This window comes from Euprymna scolopes, chromosome 36 (assembly GCF_053919585.1).
Source record: "Euprymna scolopes isolate OS-2025 chromosome 36, ASM5391958v1, whole genome shotgun sequence".
Lineage (NCBI taxonomy): Eukaryota > Metazoa > Mollusca > Cephalopoda > Sepiida > Sepiolidae > Euprymna > Euprymna scolopes.
In genome coordinates, this window is record NC_136517.1 from 50,077,411 (window position 1) to 50,096,222 (window position 18,812).

At 34.9% G+C, this 18,812-nt stretch overlaps 1 protein-coding gene across 8 annotated transcripts in view; it reads left to right on the top strand.

The window, feature by feature from the left end:
- Positions 1-18,548, top strand: part of LOC145260467 (protein kinase C and casein kinase substrate in neurons protein 2-like) — a 198,973-nt gene extending 180,425 nt beyond the window's left edge. For all 8 annotated transcript variants that reach the window (XM_080118545.1, XM_080118547.1, XM_080118549.1 and 5 more), the window contains 3 exons: positions 4,761-4,886; positions 8,184-8,284; positions 18,350-18,548. In XM_080118545.1, the coding sequence (XP_079974671.1) occupies positions 4,761-4,886; positions 8,184-8,284; positions 18,350-18,533 (411 nt within the window). In that variant the 3' untranslated portion in view covers positions 18,534-18,548. The remainder of the gene's footprint in view (positions 1-4,760; positions 4,887-8,183; positions 8,285-18,349) is intronic.
- The last annotated feature ends 264 nt before the right edge of the window (positions 18,549-18,812 follow it).

The following is an 18,812-nucleotide window of genomic DNA, read 5'->3' on the forward strand; positions in this document are numbered from 1 at the left end:
TTATTAGGCCAGTTTCTCCTGTCACAACTGGTATAATGTTTATTTCTTTCAGAGACCATGTTGTTTTTAGATCATTTTTTAGGTCCTGATATTTTATCTTTTTTCGTTCTGCTCTATTAAGGCCAAAGTCGTTTGGAACTGTGATGTCAATAATGAGTGCAGTCCTTTCGGGCTTGTTCCATATCTGGCTTGATGGCCTTGTCTCTTATGTATCTGCCCGCCTGTATGTCTTCGTGTCTGGTGAAATTCTATGGTGCTTTAAACAGATATCTATAAGTTAGATTTTAGGAATTAATAAATTTCTCTCCTATATCGAGTAAGTTCATAAACAAATGAAAACGTTTACTGAACTTGTATCCTTTTAGTTCACAAAAAGTTTGCATATTGCTTGATACTCTTACAGGATTTGAACCTGTGCCTCCAAAAGAGGGACCAACTTTATGCAAGTGTTGTTTTTGACAGCTTGACTAATTAGAAAGTTGGATTTGTACAGATAACTCATTCCCGTCTCTGTGGATTAAATAAATTATTTATTGCAAATGTGGGCAATCAACAATAATTTCAGCACTGGGGAGGTACCACTTGAAGCACTCTTTCCTTCTTTGACAAAGTATAAAATCAGCTTCAAAATCTAGTGGGGTATGCCATCTTTTCTTCTCTACAGGCTCTTTTTCACATAGATGTTGCTGGTTCTCTACTAATAAATGCTTGAATGAGTTCCAATCTATTGTTTCCTCCTGTAAAACATCCACAGCAAATAATTTTCCCTTCTTCCTCTCTGTATTTAAAACTAAATAGAATTTCCTTGAGCGAAGTTTCTTTCCAAGAACTACCCGTCTGTGCAACACAATACTTTGGAAACTGCTATTCAGCTAACATGACTATTTTCAAATTCAGTGCAAACAAATTCTTGTCTTAAATATTAAAATTTTTCTCAAATTCAACCATCATCTCCAATCCTCAAGCTGTTGTCTCATGTCCACCTAATAAACTTACTAACCTTTATTCTCGAGTGGCTTTTCGGCTTTGGTAAGCTATAATTCATTAGTAGAAATTTATATGAAGTAATAAATATCTATATATTAATAGGATAGCGTGTGTTATTTATTTTGTATGTCACACTTACATTCGAGTGACTGTCGTTTAATTGTTATGGACTTCCATTTCTTGTAATAAATAATTTCACCAAGAATTCTTCATAAGTTTTGGTTTCGATTAAAGCTGAAGGAACTCGGTTATATATATATATATATATATACACACACACACACACACACACACACACATTTTTTATACAAGTTTTGGTTTCGGTTTCAATTCAAGCTAATGCATCCAAATCATATGGATATATTTTTTTTATTTTTGAAATCACAACTTTATTATATGTAAGAACTGATAGAAAATTGACTATATAATAATATATACGATATCTGCATAAATCAAAATATCATAATTAAGCGTACTTTACTACTGGGCTATGCTGGGCATCCCTGCTAGCTTAGATAAATACTTTTGCGGTTTTAACAAAAGAGCTACAATAATATCGAGGTATTTTCATTTAAGCTGAGCATACACAGAATGCCAACATCAATATATTACATATGAAAATGTCCACAGTGGAATTTCCACAGGTCCCGCTAGTTTTTAATTATTATCCATACGTTTCATCCTTTTAGGGTATCAGGAGTATGGAAATAACTGTTTTGCCTGTTGCACAATTCATCTTTTAACTTGAGTTTTTAGCCCATGTGGTCAGCTTAACAGCTATGCAGAAAGAGAAAAACTAATTTATTTATGCTTTTATAAGCGAACATCAAAGGCCGTAAATAATGTTCTCTCTGATTTTCTCTCCTCTGATCTTGAGCGCGTGGTACAGTGGGGAAAGAGGTGGCTGGTTACCTTTAATGCATCTTAGACCAAGCTCCTATCTCTACATCATAAACGCTCTGATCCCCATCTGGCATCAATTGAAATGGATGGCTCTCTTCTAGGGGAGGCCCCATGTTTTGATAAGCTTCTGGGTTTTACCTTTACTCTTGATCTTAAAGTGAACACATACATCAAGTCTGTGGCCAAGGTCGCTGGGAAAATGGTGGGATCCTTCTACTGCTCCAGAAGATATCTCACTAATGATGCAATTCTCTATCTATATAAATCTCTATCTATCTATACTCCAAAGATGGAGTACTGCTGCCACATCTGGGCGGGAGCTGCTAAAAACAGCCTATCCTGCCTTGACAGAGTACAAAATAGACTTCGTGGCTTGGTGGGGGATGCCCTTTTCTCTACCCTGCAACCTCTTTCCCACAGAAGAGACGTAGCGAGCCTGTCGTTGTTCTATCATTATTTCCATGGCAAGTGCTCATCTGAGCTCCATTCTCTGGTCCCCCTTCCCCAATCTTTTTAAAAAAACACCCGACTAGCTGAAACCACCGTCAATAATTTTCCCCACTCCTTATCTGTGCCTAAATCAAAACGTAGATTCCATGAACAAAGCTTCTTTCTTAGAACTGCTCGCCTGTGGAACTCTGTTCCACTTGCCTGTTTCCCTCCTGACTTCAACCTGGATGTCTTCAAGTCCAACACAAACAAATTCCTGATGAACCCCCCCCCCCCCCCGTTAAGTAATGACACCTTATCAATTCTCCAATACTATTGTACTGTACTGTACACACAATAACCCTTATCCCTGAGTGGCCATTGGGCCTTGATAAGTGGTGAACTCCATGTAAAAAAAAAACCCAAAAAACATATAGTAAGCTGTCACAGTGTTCAACAAATCCAATGGTTGGAACTTATGACGGCTTAATTTTATTTCTCTGAAAGGGCTCAGCTATAAAGTGGCTATTAAATAATATAATAAATATTTTTATCCATGTTTCATCCTTTTAGGGAATCGTCAATGTAAGTTTGCTATATTTGCTTGTTTTATGCAACTTCAAAGATTATGGTTATGTCCATCAGTAATGAAGCAGTGCACTCTCATTGTAACAGCGTCGAGGAACGAGAAAAACAGCAGCAGCCGCATTTAAAGCACATATGCAAATTGGCACGTGTGTGTACGCTGACATCACGAGAAGGAGAGAAAAGGAAGATAAAGATATACCTCGTGGTCATCAACGGCGGGGAGAGGAGACGTGTTTGACACATGTGGAAATAAAAATAAATAAAAAGATTTTAAAAAAAGGACAGCACGTGGTCAAGCAAAGGAAGCAACTGGAGGTGTTGTGGGTCATGTATGCTGATAAAAAAAAAATGCGCCGCAGGTTCAGTGAAATGCATTGTCGAAAATTTTGTTCCTGCGACGGTACCAAACAACGTGTGGGTCAGGGTGGTTCAAATGTAATGGCTACAATACACCTCTCTCTCTCTCTTTTTATTTAATGTCAGTTTTCTCTTGTCCAAAATACAGATGTTTATTGACATTTTGCAAGTGCATTCTCCAGTCCTATTGGTTTAACAGGTCAACTGTCTCCAAATTCTGTTCTGCATGGTCTTCTCCAATTATTTACGTCCACGTTTTCCTTGAACAACCAACATTCTTGCGATTATAAATATCCATGCGTCTACAGTAGTTTTATCCAATTGTATGAATGTTTTACATGATTGTACTAACATAACCAATTCATCCTTAGAATAACCTCTGTGTTAGCCAAATATAGTGCTTTCAGCAAAGCTACCAACCTATATGTTGAGTTTGGATTAAAGCGTAAAAATATAAACCAATATTATCAGAGCTTGGAAGATATTGTCTATATGAGGTTTACTTGTAAATGAATGTAAAATAAACCTATCCATTTATGAAAATATGTTCATTTTGTTTAATAATGTACATATTACAGTTGTTAACCAACACAGACAAATCATGTGCACACTAACAAAAATTACACTCAGCTAAAGCAGTGTACATGTTAGTCATGCAAAATGTATAAAACAGAAACCAAAGAACCAATCTAAAACTCTTAGACCAACTGAAAGTCCAACCGGGAGTTTTTTCCTCAACATCTAAGCCAATTGTTTAGGCCTTTGTTCCCTGTTGACTAAGGTATTGGTTTATTTCTGGGCAACTCTAAGAGGTTCATCCTACCAGGCTTTGCGTTCTCCCTTTGAAAAGGTTAGTTTATTGCTAATCACCTGAGGTACTCCTACCAGGAAATGTTGATATTTATAGGTCATTGTGTTCTTTCTCTAGGGCGCCGGCTGTTAAAATCCTACTTTCCAACCCACCATGAGAGGAAGATAAATATCAAGCAAGTGCTGTGATAAGAGTTCTTCATATTTTAGTTGATAATTTTTTTTTTTTTTTTAATAACAGCTAAATTTTGCTGGATTTATAGAGCCTAATCATATTTTTTTGAATTTTGAATTTTTTTTGTTGCTATTTGGCTAAATTTTTTTTTTTTTTCGTTCTTTCTCATTTTCTATGTTTTCCATCTTGTCTTTCATATCCCAGGTGAATTTTGGCAAGACTTGACTTAGTATTGAACCCTAGTTTTCTGGCTCATTAACAAACACTTTTACCATTATACTATAAATCAGATGGTAATAACATAAATAGTAACTGAATATAACAAATGATTATGTAACGGAGTCGTCAGAGGACATCTAGTGGTTATTAAAAATAGTTTTATTAAAAAGATTATATAGAAAAAGAAACAAGATGATGTCATTCTGTAGTTTTCTGTTTTAATATTTTGTCTTGGTTTATTAATTTGTGAAATAATTTTAATTCATTTGATTTCTTTTATATTAACCATCAGGTGAAAAAACTTGGAGAAAAACTACAAAAATGCCACGTCGATGTCGAGAGTGCACGTGAAAAATATACAACTGCCTTACATGACCTTAACGGTTATAATCCAAAATACATTGAAGAAATGACCTTTGTAAGTTCAAAATGGTTTCTTTTCTTCTTTTTCTTTACTCTTACCCCCTCCACACCATTTCTTTAAACTTACATTCACTCCATATTTAGCATGTTTGTTCTTCAGCCTCCAAACTGCTTCTCTACCTCCTCTTCTCTCTCATCTCTCTCTCTCTCTCCTCTACCCTTTCTCTCTCCTCTGCCCTTTCTCTCTCTCCTCTGCCCTTTCTCTCTCTCCTCTGCCCTTTCTCTCTCTCCTCTGCCCTTTCTCTCTCTCCTCTGCCCTTTCTCTCTCTCCTCTGCCCTTTCTCTCTCTCCTCTGCCCTTTCTCTCTCTCCCCTGCCCTTTCCCTCTCTCCCCTGCCCTTTCTCTCTCTCCCCTGCCCTTTCTCTCTCTCCCCTGCCCTTTCTCTCTCTCCCCTGCCCTTTCTCTCTCTCCCCTGCCCTTTCTCTCTCTCCCCTGCCCTTTCTCTCTCTCCCCTGCCCTTTCTCTCTCTCCCCTGCCCTTTCTCTCTCTCCCCTGCCCTTTCTCTCTCTGCGCTGCCCTTTCTCTCTCTCTGCGCTGCCCTTTCTCTCTCTCTGCGCTGCCCTTTCTCTCTCTCTGCGCTGCCCTTTCTCTCTCTCTGCGCTGCCCTTTCTCTCTCTCTGCGCTGCCCTTTCTCTCTCTCTGCGCTGCCCTTTCTCTCTCTGCGCTGCCCTTTCTCTCTCTGCGCTGCCCTTTCTCTCTCTGCGCTGCCCTTTCTCTCTCTGCGCTGCCCTTTCTCTCTCTGCGCTGCCCTTTCTCTCTCTGCGCTGCCCTTTCTCTCTCTGCGCTGCCCTTTCTCTCTCTGCGCTGCCCTTTCTCTCTCTCTCTCTTTCTGCTCTGCCCTTTCTCTCTCTCTCTCTCTCTGCTCTGCCCTTTCTCTCTCTCTCTCTCTCTCTCTGCGCTGCCCTTTCTCTCTCTCTCTCTCTCTCTGCGCTGCCCTTTCTCTCTCTCTCTCTCTCTCTCTCTCTGCGCTGCCCTTTCTCTCTCTCTCTCTCTCTCTCTCTGCGCTGCCCTTTCTCTCTCTCTCTGCGCTGCCCTTTCTCTCTCTCTCTCTGCCCTTTCTCTCTCTCTCTCTCTGCTCTTTCTCTCTCTCTCTCTCTCTGCTCTGCCCTTTCTCTCTCTCTCTCTGCTCTGCTCTTTCTCTCTCTCTCTCTCTGCTCTGCCCTTTCTCTCTCTCTCTCTCTCTCTCTCTGCTCTGCTCTGCCCTTTCTCTCTCTCTCTCTCTCTCTCTCTGCTCTGCTCTGCCCTTTCTCTCTCTCTCTCTCTCTCTCTCTGCTCTGCTCTGCTCTGCTCTGCCTTTTCTCTCTTTCTCTCTCTACGAAAACATGACAAATACTTTTTTTTTTTGTTTGTGGCAGAGGGAATTACATTTGAAACATAAAATAACGATAAATTTAATTAATCTTTAGGAGACCATTCTGTACTTTCACCTAACAATTTCATAAACAAAAACAAACCCCCAAAAATGACGAATTAAATTTTTTTGTGGGGGATTACATCAGAAACATAAAATGATGAAAAATTTTCATTTAATTGTTTTTGGAATTAATTTTTGGTAGATCCTCATTTTCTTAGGGGTTAATCGATGCTGGAGCACATTGTAAAAAATTATTACTGAATCTTTGACTGCTTCGAATTCAAACTTTAGTATGCGTTAATGTTTATAAACGTTATTTTTTTAGGTTAACAAAATCGTGAGTTTTCTTAGGACAGTGCAAAACAGTTCCTAAGTTACCTATTTCCCTTCATTTGCATTCCAGGTTCGAGCCTGCCTACTTGACTAATTTTTTTTTCTTCTTTTTTAAACAAAAGTTGTAATGATTTATTTTTAAATTATTATTTTATTTTTTTTTTTTTTAGGGAGGGGGGGGTTCTTTCCAGTACTCATTATCCGAAGACTAGTTTCTTCTCTTTGTATCCCTTATGCTGAAATATCTGGTGGAGAGGATATCACGTACTTCTTCGTTTTTTGGGCGATTACATGTTTTTATCCGTTCTTTTATTATTGAAATTGTTGTGGGGGTATCCATGTTGCCCGTGATAAAAATGATTAGTATAGCAAGTGAAACTTCATGTAAACCAAGGCAATGCCGGGTACCCAAGCTAGTATATATATATATGTATATATAACTGCAATAAGAACAATTGTCTGAGGAAAAACAATATAAATAGCAATATACTTCTTTTATAGCAACAAACATTGCATGTAATATAAGTAGTAATTGTATTTATGTTTAGCTAAAATTAAAAAAGAAAATGATGTAACAAACAACAAGTTAGTATATTAATTGACAGGATTAATAATTAGAATTCAAAAATATATTTATTGGAGGGGGTGGGGTACTGGTCAACATACTGTTGAGGAGGGAAGTCGATTTTTCGGCCATTTCCAATATTATATAAAGATGAAGTAAACTCCTTACATTATTTTTTTTCCAATATAGTGGAATGGCCTGGGTGGGGGCTTAAAGAGGTGTGAGGGAGGATGTGGAAAAATGGCGAATGGTGAAAGAGGGATGTGTTAGCATAAAGATGTTATATTTAACAACGCTGGGTTATCTTGCTAATGATATATAAAGAAGTCATGCAAGTCTATCATAAAGCAAGAAGTGGAAATCTGTCCGTGTTGAGAATGATAACAAAAATTATGTATTTGGATTCTTCTGGCTACTGTTCTTATCTTGAATATTATTTTCAGTTTCTGTCGCTGTACCTTCCAATCTCCGTAAGGACTCATGAGATAGTGGATAAATTACTTGGTAAAATTCAGTTGTAAAAATTACTCTTCTGGAGGTTGAAAGTTCAATCCTCACTCAAAATACAATTGTGAATTACTTAGGACTTCTATCCAGTCATGGTTGATGGAACGAGAACATGCTACTCTCAGGGATTAAATAAAAGATTCTGTTTGAAATTCGATGCAGAATCCTGTTTTTGACAGAAATGTTCTTGATTTCAACAAGATGCGCCTGAAGAAGGTCGGGAGTTACATGGACTAAAACATTGTGAAAATAACACTCAGGATTATAACAGTAGTCTAAATAATATAAATACAGTAGAAACCCAGGATACAGTGGCCCTATTATACGTTTTTTCAGATTACAATGTGGAATAAAATGTTTTTCCGGCCCTTATGGTGTTATTTATAATATTATTTGATTATATACATGTGTATTATATACTGTACTGTATTTTGTTACTAAGTTTTTAATGCTGAACACATGATTGCTGCAATTTATTTATTTTTTTATTGATTTTTTTTTTAAATTTTCTTTTTTCTCTCCCTGAAATTTAGGTTTTCAATGAATGTCAAGAAATGGAACGAAAACGATTAATGTTCTTCAAACAGATGCTGTTTGGAATTCATCATTGTTTGGATCTTTCCCAAGATCATCGGTAAATTGATAAAATATTGCACTTTTTATTTTTATTTGAACTTTTTTAAAAGCCATTTTTTTTTTTCTTTTCTTTTTTTAATAAATTAAAATTTTACAAACATTATATTTGCTGAACAGGATACTTTGATGGTATGGTCACAAAAGAATGAATAAAAGTTCTTGCATTAATAGACATAGTAGAGTTTCAGTTTATAGGGAAAGGTCAAAGAAAACCTGGGAGGAAATGACAAGGATGGACAAGGAGAGAAAGTAGGATAAATATGTAGACCTGGTCAGGTATAGGTTAGTTTGGAATCAATATAAAAAGGCTTCCCAACACATGCCAGTATATAAAGCGGACATTATAGATTACTATGCAATCTAGTAAGTGAAGATCTCTACAATCCCTTTCTCATAGAAGAGATGTTGCTTGTCTTTCATTATTTTCATGAAATATGCTCGACTGAGCTTCTTGTAATCCTTTCACAGCAAGGATTCTTCTCACAACTAACACTACAAAGAACTTTCCTTTCTTCCTTCATGTGCCTAACATCAAAAGCAATTTCTTTCCCAAACCTTCTCATCTGTGGAACACATTGCCACAAGATTGCTTCCCTGTGAACTACAACATGGCCATCTTTAAATTAAATGTTTATCATAAACTATTCTCATAAGTCATCAAACTTTATTCATTGTTTTTTTAATCCTCTGATAATATTTATAATTTAACTATCAACATATACATTTTATTAGCCTTTATCCTCGAGTGTCTTTTAGCCTTGATAAGTGGGAATTCATCATTGATTAAGAAAAAACCCTTTTATTAATAAAGTGCAATGTGTATTTATTTGTATATAAATATATATTCCAATGAATATACTTTTATCCCACCATGTGAGTAAAAATAAATGCCAGATAAAACTATTTTTAGTGTTTAGGGGAAGATAAAAAGCAAATAGCAAGATCCATCTTTACCCAATTCAGGGAAATGTTAAATGAATTGGAAAAGAAATCCTCCATACTATTTCATAAAAATCTTTTTTTTTTTTCTGCTTTTTATACTAATTGGTACATTTTCTTTTTCATTTTCTTTTTTTTCCCCCAGTTTGAGATGTTTTCTGATTTCATTTTATTTTATTTTTAACATGCACGGATTCTGATGGTATTTTATATGAATATTGGTACGAAAATTGAAAAAAAATTTCTTTTTTTTTTTCATCCTGTCATTTTGGACTGAGGTTGTACACTCATGAATAATCATCTTTTTAGAAGTTTTCAAAATGATTTGAATTGATTAAAACTTCGGGTGAAAAAAATGGAAAGTGAGTTAGTTAATCTTCTCAGTTTAAAACCTAAGGAAGCTTATTCACAAGATGGAAAAAAGAATTTTGACTATGTTAAGTAAACCTGATATTGTAAAGTTTTGTTTTATTGAACCTTTAAAAAAAAAAGAAATAAGGACCAGAACTTTTGTTACAATTGTCTAATAGATCACCAGAAATTGAATTATACAATGTTGCTTTACAGCTAACATTTTATTTCTATTTTTGTACATATATTTCTTTTTTAATGTGCGAATACAAATTTTAAGCTAAAATAACTTCATTACATCTTACACAACGTTAGGTAGGTACAGCTGGTCTTATATATATATAGTAGCAGGTCGCCTGGCATTGCCCAGTCATAAGATATACTTAAATATGATATTTTAATTCATGCAGGTTACGTATTTATTATTATAGACAATTCTCTATCGATTATTATATTGAACCTAATATATAGTAGTGAGATCAAAACTAAAAAAATATGTACAGAACTTGGGTGCCATCAGCTATAATCAAAACGAACTTCATCTATCATCCCTTTTTTTAAAAGATGGAATCGAGCGACCAATCGAAGACAAGATTAAAGCATACAAGGATGCCTGAATGATCCTCAGAGTTTTATAATCAAGATATATAAGATGGCTTAAATAAGTTTCTAGCCTTTTTTTTTGTACAGGCATTTAAAATTGTTGTAGATTCTTGAAAATTCAGTATGTTATTGCTAATTGCTATTGCTATAAAGAAATTCATGAATAAGGACTGTCATGTGTCTATAAAGACAATAAGTCACAGTTTGATGTCAGTGTGGGAACTGTATACACAATTATTTGTGAGGAACTGAAGATGTGGAAGGTTTGTGCAAAGTTTGTCTCAAGGGTGTTCAGAAGATCAAAAAGAAACTCCATCCTTGTCACAGACTATTTTATCAAGATGAACATCAAGATAGTTCCTCATCCTCCTTATAGTCCAGACCTTGCTCCCTGTGACTTTTGGTTATTTCCTGAGCTCAAGGAAAACCTTAGAGGCTTTATGAGACAATTGAGATGAAAGAGGCTGTGATGAGGGTCATTGACATGCTTATACAAGAGGAATTCCATATGGCCATCCAGAAATTGTTGGAACGGTATAACAAGTGCATTACAGCTGGAGAAGATTACTTTGAAGGGGATTAGAGTTTCATGTGTGTACTATCAAAAAAAGTGCCCATAAGAAAAAGTCTAGAAACTTATTGGAGGCACCTTGTATATATTAATTTTCAAGTAAACCGCAGCCTTTGGTGATTGACCTTTAAGGGCTGAAACCTGGTGTAATGTGGGTAATTGTAACTTTAACTTTTATTAAACTTCGAGTAGATTAAAACTTTAAAAGGATAAATTGAAAATGAGTTAGTTTTTTTTTTTTTTTTTTTTTTTTTTTTCAGTTCATAACCTAAGGAATTTTATGAACTGGCATTAAGTCTTATCAACAGATGGAAAATAGAAGAACAGGGAACTGCATTAATCTATAATATAAATCTCACCTGTCTGTTTAAATGTATGTATGTATATATGTCTGTCCGCCTAAAACTTTTGACAGAGGCGACAGATTTTCACGAGATTAGTATCATTTTGAAGCTCGATCCTTCGGACAACAAATATTGAAACATTGGCTAAAAACATTAATTCCTTCACCCTCAACTGGGCACTTTTCTACAAGGAGGGTTTTTTCACTAATATTTTCTGAAAGTCCTCCCCTCTTTCCGACTAGGCTCAATTTAAACCTTTGTCGCTTCCAGTTTGACGATGAACGCAATGGCGAAGATGTTGCGTGTTTTAGTTTTTTTTTTTCACATTCTTTTTCTCCTTTGCGGTACTGGTTTGAGCCTGCCTGCCTGCCTGCCTGCCTACTACAACTTTTTTTTTTTGTTCAACACACACCTTCAAACACCTGGGCAACGCTGGGCACCCAGGTTAGTGATTAAATAAATCTGATCCTGCATTGTTTTATTAAGCTTTAAAAAATAACAGAAACTTAGTTAATACTTGATATACCTTACCACCTGTGCAATTTCCATGGATCCAGTCAATAAGCATTATTCTAAGAAATGTTTCTATAGATATCAGTTACAAGACATACAAAATTATGTAACAGATGGCCAGAGAACAAACATAAGGAAAATGTTCAATGACAGCATAGCACTCTTAACTCATAAGATTTGGTATGTTAATCACATAGTTCTTGTTTATTTATCGTATTACTTGTTGAAATTTAACATTCATGCGCTTATATCTTGTTCACAACACCCCACATCTTTGACGTTTAGCAGCTCCACAACAATGACTTTGTTCAGTTTTTATGAAAATTGGGTTTTCAATGTGCCCATTAAGCTCTGCAGGAATTTTGGAATATTTTCTGTATTAAGATATTTATGTTTGGCAGGGAATACATTGACTTTTTTGCTTGATTGCGGTTTGTGTTTGAGGGAAGCGCTTTATTTTTAATGTACAGTTTTGAGCTAGATTGCAACTTAATGTTATTTAGATTATTCAGACTACTGTTCTCATCTTGCGTTATTCACACAATGTTTCAGTTATGTAACCTCTTACCTTCTTCAGGTATATCTTGTAGAACTCTGGAATCTTTCTGTCGAACTTTCCCATCTTTCTGTCGAACTTTCCCATCTTTCTGTCGAACTTTCCCATCTTTCTGTCGAACTTTCCCATCTTTCTGTCGAACTTTCCCATCTTTCTGTCGAACTTTCCCATCTTTCTGTCGAACTTTCCCATCTTTCTGTCGAACTTTCCCATCTTTCTGTCGAACTTTCCCATCTTTCTGTCGAACTTTCCCATCTTTCTGTCGAACTTTCCCATCTTTCTGTCGAACTTTCCCATCTTTCTGTCGAACTTTCCCATCTTTCTGTCGAACTTTCCCATCTTTCTGTCGAACTTTCCCATCTTTCTGTCGAACTTTCCCATCTTTCTGTCGAACTTTCCCATCTTTCTGTCGAACTTTCCCATCTTTCTGTCGAACTTTCCCATCTTTCTGTCGAACTTTCCCATCTTTCTGTCGAACTTTCCCATCTTTCTGTCGAACTTTCCCATCTTTCTGTCGAACTTTCCCACCTTTGTGTCGAACTTTCCCACCTTTGTGTCGAACTTTCCCACCTTTGTGTCGAACTTTACCACCTTTGTGTCGAACTTTACCACCTTTGTGTCGAACTTTACCACCTTTGTGTCAAACTTTCTGTCACACTTTACCATCTTTGTGTCGAACTTTACCACCTTTGTGTCGAACTTTACCACCTTTGTGTCGAACTTTACCACCTTTGTGTCGAACTTTACCATCTTTGTGTCGAACTTTACCATCTTTGTGTCACACTTTACAATCTGTACAAAATTTGGAATAGAACCCTTTATTTAATCTACGGGAGTAGCATACTCATGTTTTGTTAGCTATGACTGGGTAGGACTTCTAAGTAATTTGCAATTATATTTTGATTGTGTTGCCCCGCCCTGAGGATTGAACCTTCAACCTCCAGAAAAGTAACTTACAACTGAATTTTATATAGTACTTTATCCACTACACCATGCTACCCGCCTGGAGTAAATAAAGGGTTCTAGCCGTAATTCTGTGGAAATTCCTGAGTTCGGCAGAAAGATTCCAGAATTTGACAAAATTCACCTGAAGAAGGTCAGGCTACATCGACCGAAACGTTATGTGAATAACATGCAAGATGAAAACAGTAGTCCGAATAATCCAAATAATCAATCCTTATCTCAAAAATTCAGAAACATAGATTGCAACTTGTTGAAAATCAATTCCTTCCCCCAGAATTAAAATGACCGGAAAGAATCTTTTCCCTAAAAATGGTAAACCTTTATCTGCGGAAAAATATTTGTGAATAGAACTGTTATGTTAAAATGAATGATCATTGAATTAGAAAACAAAATGAATAATCAATTAATGAGGTGTCCTTTTAGTTGATCTTACAACTTTTGATTGCATACGCATAGGATATTAGTAAGGTAGTATTCCTCGCTTTTGCAAATTTGAAATCGGTGTTTTAATCTCACTGTTAGTGCAAGAAATGTCCCAGCTTTATAAATATATAGATACATATGTGTTCTTTAGTTTTTTGGCTAAGAGCAAAGTGTAGTACCTGTTATGATACTTCACTTCCATCTTGTCTGTCCTTGGTCGCTAAAGGATAAATTCATCTAAACAGAAACAATTTTCATTTTTGTCCTAATCCAGAGTGCCCATTTTCGAGGAGCTGGAATTCTCTTACATTAAAAACCGACCTTGTGTCTAACTCTGCCCACATGGGGAAGCAAATGAATAGGGACATACAAGGGTTGAACAAAATAATGGAAATACTTTGTATCATAATTTTCAAATCTCCATGAAACTATTAAAAACTTGTTGATTTATTAGTGAAAGTATTTTCTAAATCGTTTCTGTTTAGATGAATGCATCGAAATTTGAAAATCATTAATTTTCCTAACGAACTCTTATATGAATAGAAAATTAGAATTTAAATAATTGTTTTTGAAAAAAAATCTTGCATTTTTGACTGGTTTCTGAGCAATTGTATTTTTTAAATTTCAATACATTCAGTGGAAATTTCACATGTTCATAATAGAGCAAGAAACCACTGGAATTGGACATAAAAAATCTGAATCTTCGATAACAGAAGACTGCAGCTAAATGACAAAATGGCACATAAAAACTAAGAAAATATTGTATTTTCATGATGAAACCTCTTGTGTGGATCGAAAATTATAATTTAAAAGTTTATAAAAAAAAAAAACTGCATTTTCATGGCCTCTAAATTGTTGTATATTTTGTTGATTTATGTTTTTTTGATTCACCAGTGTTTTTGTTAAAGTTGCAGTTTCTTTTCAGATATGAGAAAAAGATAATTAAGTCATTAAAATTCCAGAACTATCTGACATCAAAAGAGGTCAAATTGTTGGTATTAAAACTGATAGATTTTAAAAAAGAAAACCTTTTTTTAAAAGGTTCTATGTATAACTTTAAAAGACATACTGTAGTGAGGCCCCCCTTTTTTTTGGGGGGGGGGGGCTATGGGGAATATTGAATTGCCCCTTAGTTACCATTGCTCCCAGGCCCACTTTGACTCGTGAGTGGTAATACCTGTTAGGATATTTGGTGCTACCAGTTCAGGCTGTCTGAAGATATATTAATTTCCTGACCAAAAAATGCACCAAGCATTGATGTTATTTTTTCCCCCTTTACAAAACTCAATCATGTTCTGCAAAGTCAAAAACTAAAACAGCAATTTGTTTTTTTTTTTTACAAAACAAACTAAATGACATGAATAAATATTTAAAAATATAAAAAAAACTTGGTGGTTGAGGGACTTGGAAGTCTGTTAAACACCTACTTCCTAATAAACCACTTTAGCTTTTACCCAGGCTAGACAGGACATCAGAGAGACCTGATCCAACCAAACGGCTGGTCAGGTTAAGCCTTAATGTCTACTACTAAAAGACCAAAACCAAAACAAATTGAAAAATGGAAATACTAAACAGTAATTCCTCCTCAAAATATAATGCAGAGAAATTACATAACACTTTAACTATAAGTAGATAATAGAAGTTGCTGATTAAGGGTCAACCATCAAATGAAGAACACAAACCCAGACATGGCTGCAGACCTATTCATTTATTTAAGATTTGGGTAGTAAATAAATTCGCTAACAGATATTCAGGATCTCTTACTTGATTGAGTATATTGCTCTGTATAGTCCCGACCTGTCAAGGCGATTGGATTTCCTCCTTGACAGATCTCAATACTGAGCTCCAAGTTGGGTAGGGAGCACAAGTAGTGAAAAACAAAAAAAAAACAAACAAACCTTGTGTCAAAACAGAAAAAAAACCCAAACACACTCTGGCTCAAAAAAACAAAGATAGCACGGAATTCCTCAAATTCTACATAATAGAATCACTGGGAGAATCTCCTATATCAAAACGATCGCCCTTCTTTATCAAAAAAATACTATCCAATACAATAAAACCGAACACAGTCAAAAAAAAACAAAGGATGGAAATTTTCTGATAGCAATTGAAACAAAAAATCAAACTGAGAAAATCGAAAAAATAACTTCAATATCGAAATTTCCCCGCACCAAAAAAAAAAAAAAAAAAAAAAAAAAACTATATCAAAAGAAGTCATCAGAAGTAGAGGATTAGAATTTGTCAATCCGGAAGAAATCCAGAATGAATTGAATAATCAAGGAATTATCAATCGTGAAATAATTTTTATAACAAAATATAATGAAAAGATACCCACATATAATACATTCTCACATTCAATACCCCAAATCATACAAAAAAAATCAAAATTGGATATCATATAGAAATATACATCCCATCCTGAGATGTTTTGAAATTAAAAAATTTGCCCATCACAGAGACATCTGCAGAGGTCACTCCACGTGTTTCATGTGTGGTTCTAAAGAATCAAACCACAATGAACAAGAATGCCAATGGATGATTTATGTAGCACCTTATAATGTATTAGGATGCTCATCATTACAAAAACTTTCTGCTCATTAATAAATTACTTTGTTTTTTTTGCTTTTTACTAAAATCTTTACTGTAACATTTTACAAACTAATATTTAGTAAGGTTTTTCCTTTTTTTTTTCCTTTCGAGGAAAAGATTTATTTAAAAATGTATGTTTTTTTTTTAAATTACTCTTTGTTCCAATATTTGATTGTAATAAACTTGTAAAGTATATAACTTGTTTTATTACTTCCCTATATATATATATATATATATATATATATATATATATATATATATATATATATAAAATAGTGAAATTGTTCCTACCAAACTACTCTATCAATTTTCAGTCTACAGACTCGAGATTTGACATAAGGGATATTGAGATTTGGGGAAAATCTTTTTAATCGGTTTCTGGCCAGCAATTTGGCTGTCAAGGGGTTAAAGTTCAACGATTTGACCTTTTGAAAACTCTATCAATCTCCTTCCTCAATTTTGAGTCTAAACACTTGAAATTTGAGATGTAGGTTACTTGGACATGGATCAAACTTTTTAATTTGATTTTAGCCCAAAACCATAAATATTAAGGGGTCAAAGTTTAAAAAAAAAAATTGACCTCTGCGGTCTCTACCAAATTACTCAGCACATTTTTTGTCTAAACATTTGAAATTTTATAAAGTGCATTCAAACATAAGGCAAGCTTTTTAATCTGTTTTTGGCTGAAAATTTGGCTTTGGTCAAAGTTCAAAAGATTTGACTTTTGCTGTCTCTAGCAAACTATTCAGCCAATTTTGGGTCTAAACATTTGAAATTTTACATAAAGAGTATTCAGACATGCAACAAGCTTTTTAATTAGTTTTTGGATGTAAATTTGGGTGCCAAGGGGTCAATTTGAAAGAGTTGACCTTTGCAGACTCTACGAAACTTCTCTGCTAATTTTTGGTCGAAACACTTGAAATTTTAGATGTAGGTCATCTAGACATGAGTCAAACTTTTTAATATATATGCACGCACATAAAGTTATGAACAGTACTTAGGGCCCAAGCAAAGCCGGGATGAACTGCTAGTATATATATATATATATATATATATATATATATATGGCACAATCACGTTGACACACCGGTTCTCGCCAGATCATCGAAGTTAAAGGACTGTGAGCCTGACCAATACCAGATGGGTGATCAATATTTGGGAAGGCTAGGTGTTGTATCGAATTATAGAAATTTCCAGGTTGGTATCTGGAGGCACTTTAATTCATTGGGAGAGATGCACCCCCAGTCTTCATTAAGACATGCATCTAGAAGGAAACTGATGTAAAAACTGCGGTTTACTGTGTACTCTGTCCTGTGGCAGTCATCTGCACCGACAAAGATTAGCAGTGATATCAAAAAGTGTGGTTGGTTCTACACAAAGCCTTCACCACTATAAACAAATCATGTGTGGATTTCTGAGCAACTTAGTTGTTGTGGCGGAACCTCATATGTCAAAATCAATGGGAGAGTCCATCATATTCATATATATATATATATATATATATATATATATATGAAGGGGCGCGGTGGATACTAGAAAGCTGATTGGCTAACTAAAATCTCAATAGAAGAGGAGCATATAAAAACGATAAATAACCACAGAATTCGCGCATAAGCCTGAGGAGTCCTAGAGTGGATGAAACGCCGAATATTCAGTGTAGCTTAATCGCCATATATATTTTATAAATTACTAACTAGCTCTACCTACGTATTGAGCACTTTTGAAGTAAATACTTAAAGTTTACGCATAAATCTATACTTTCGTATATTAATTTTATGTGAGTAAATTAAGTAGTTATATATATATATATGAGAATACTATTCTGTTGTGAGTCACTTATTGAATTGTTTTAAATTAAGCAGTGAAACTAAAATCTTGTACTTTTTGAGTGATTTGAGTAAAGATAAGAGCCCTTCTGACAGCAGTGTATCTCCTGCAACTCCCTCTATGATGTTGGTGATCAAAACATAAACTGTTTATATATTATGTCCACTTGTCAGTTTATAAAATATGCACTTGAAAAAAAAAAAGAAAAAGTTTTTTGAAACACAAATCAAAAGATGACAAGACCAAGTAACTAATGAGCTTTTTTATATAGTTTTTGTTTATAATTTCCCATATTCCAAAAATTGAAATATAGGAAATTTTCACTTTAGTCTACGAGTGTGAAACCATAATGTAATTGTTTTCTTTTCTCCTTGACAAAAATAGGTTCGCTGAAATCTATCGGCAATTTTATCAGCAAATCAACTGTGCGGATTGTGAAAAGGATTTGAGATGGTGGTCCAATATTTATGGCGCAGGAATGTCTATGAATTGGCCAGAATTTGAGGTCAGTCACTTTTTGTATAAATGTCACTTGATAGCCTCCATTAGTTATACACTCGTTGCATGAAGACCGTTACCATTGCACTCGTTATTTATTCAACCTGCATCCTTTTTCTTTCGTGATTATATACAAATTAGAAAGATAAACTTACAGGGATTTTATTTTAATATTTTGAAAGATTACATCTAGATGAGCATATTTTGATTTTATCTCCCATTGAATTCTATACATCTTCATAACATCATCATTGTCGTTGGTTGTCTTAAAATGGAAGATTATTTTTATCATAAAAGATGAAATTGTTTTTGGTTTGGCATAATAAAATTGGGAGTGTTTTTGCTATCA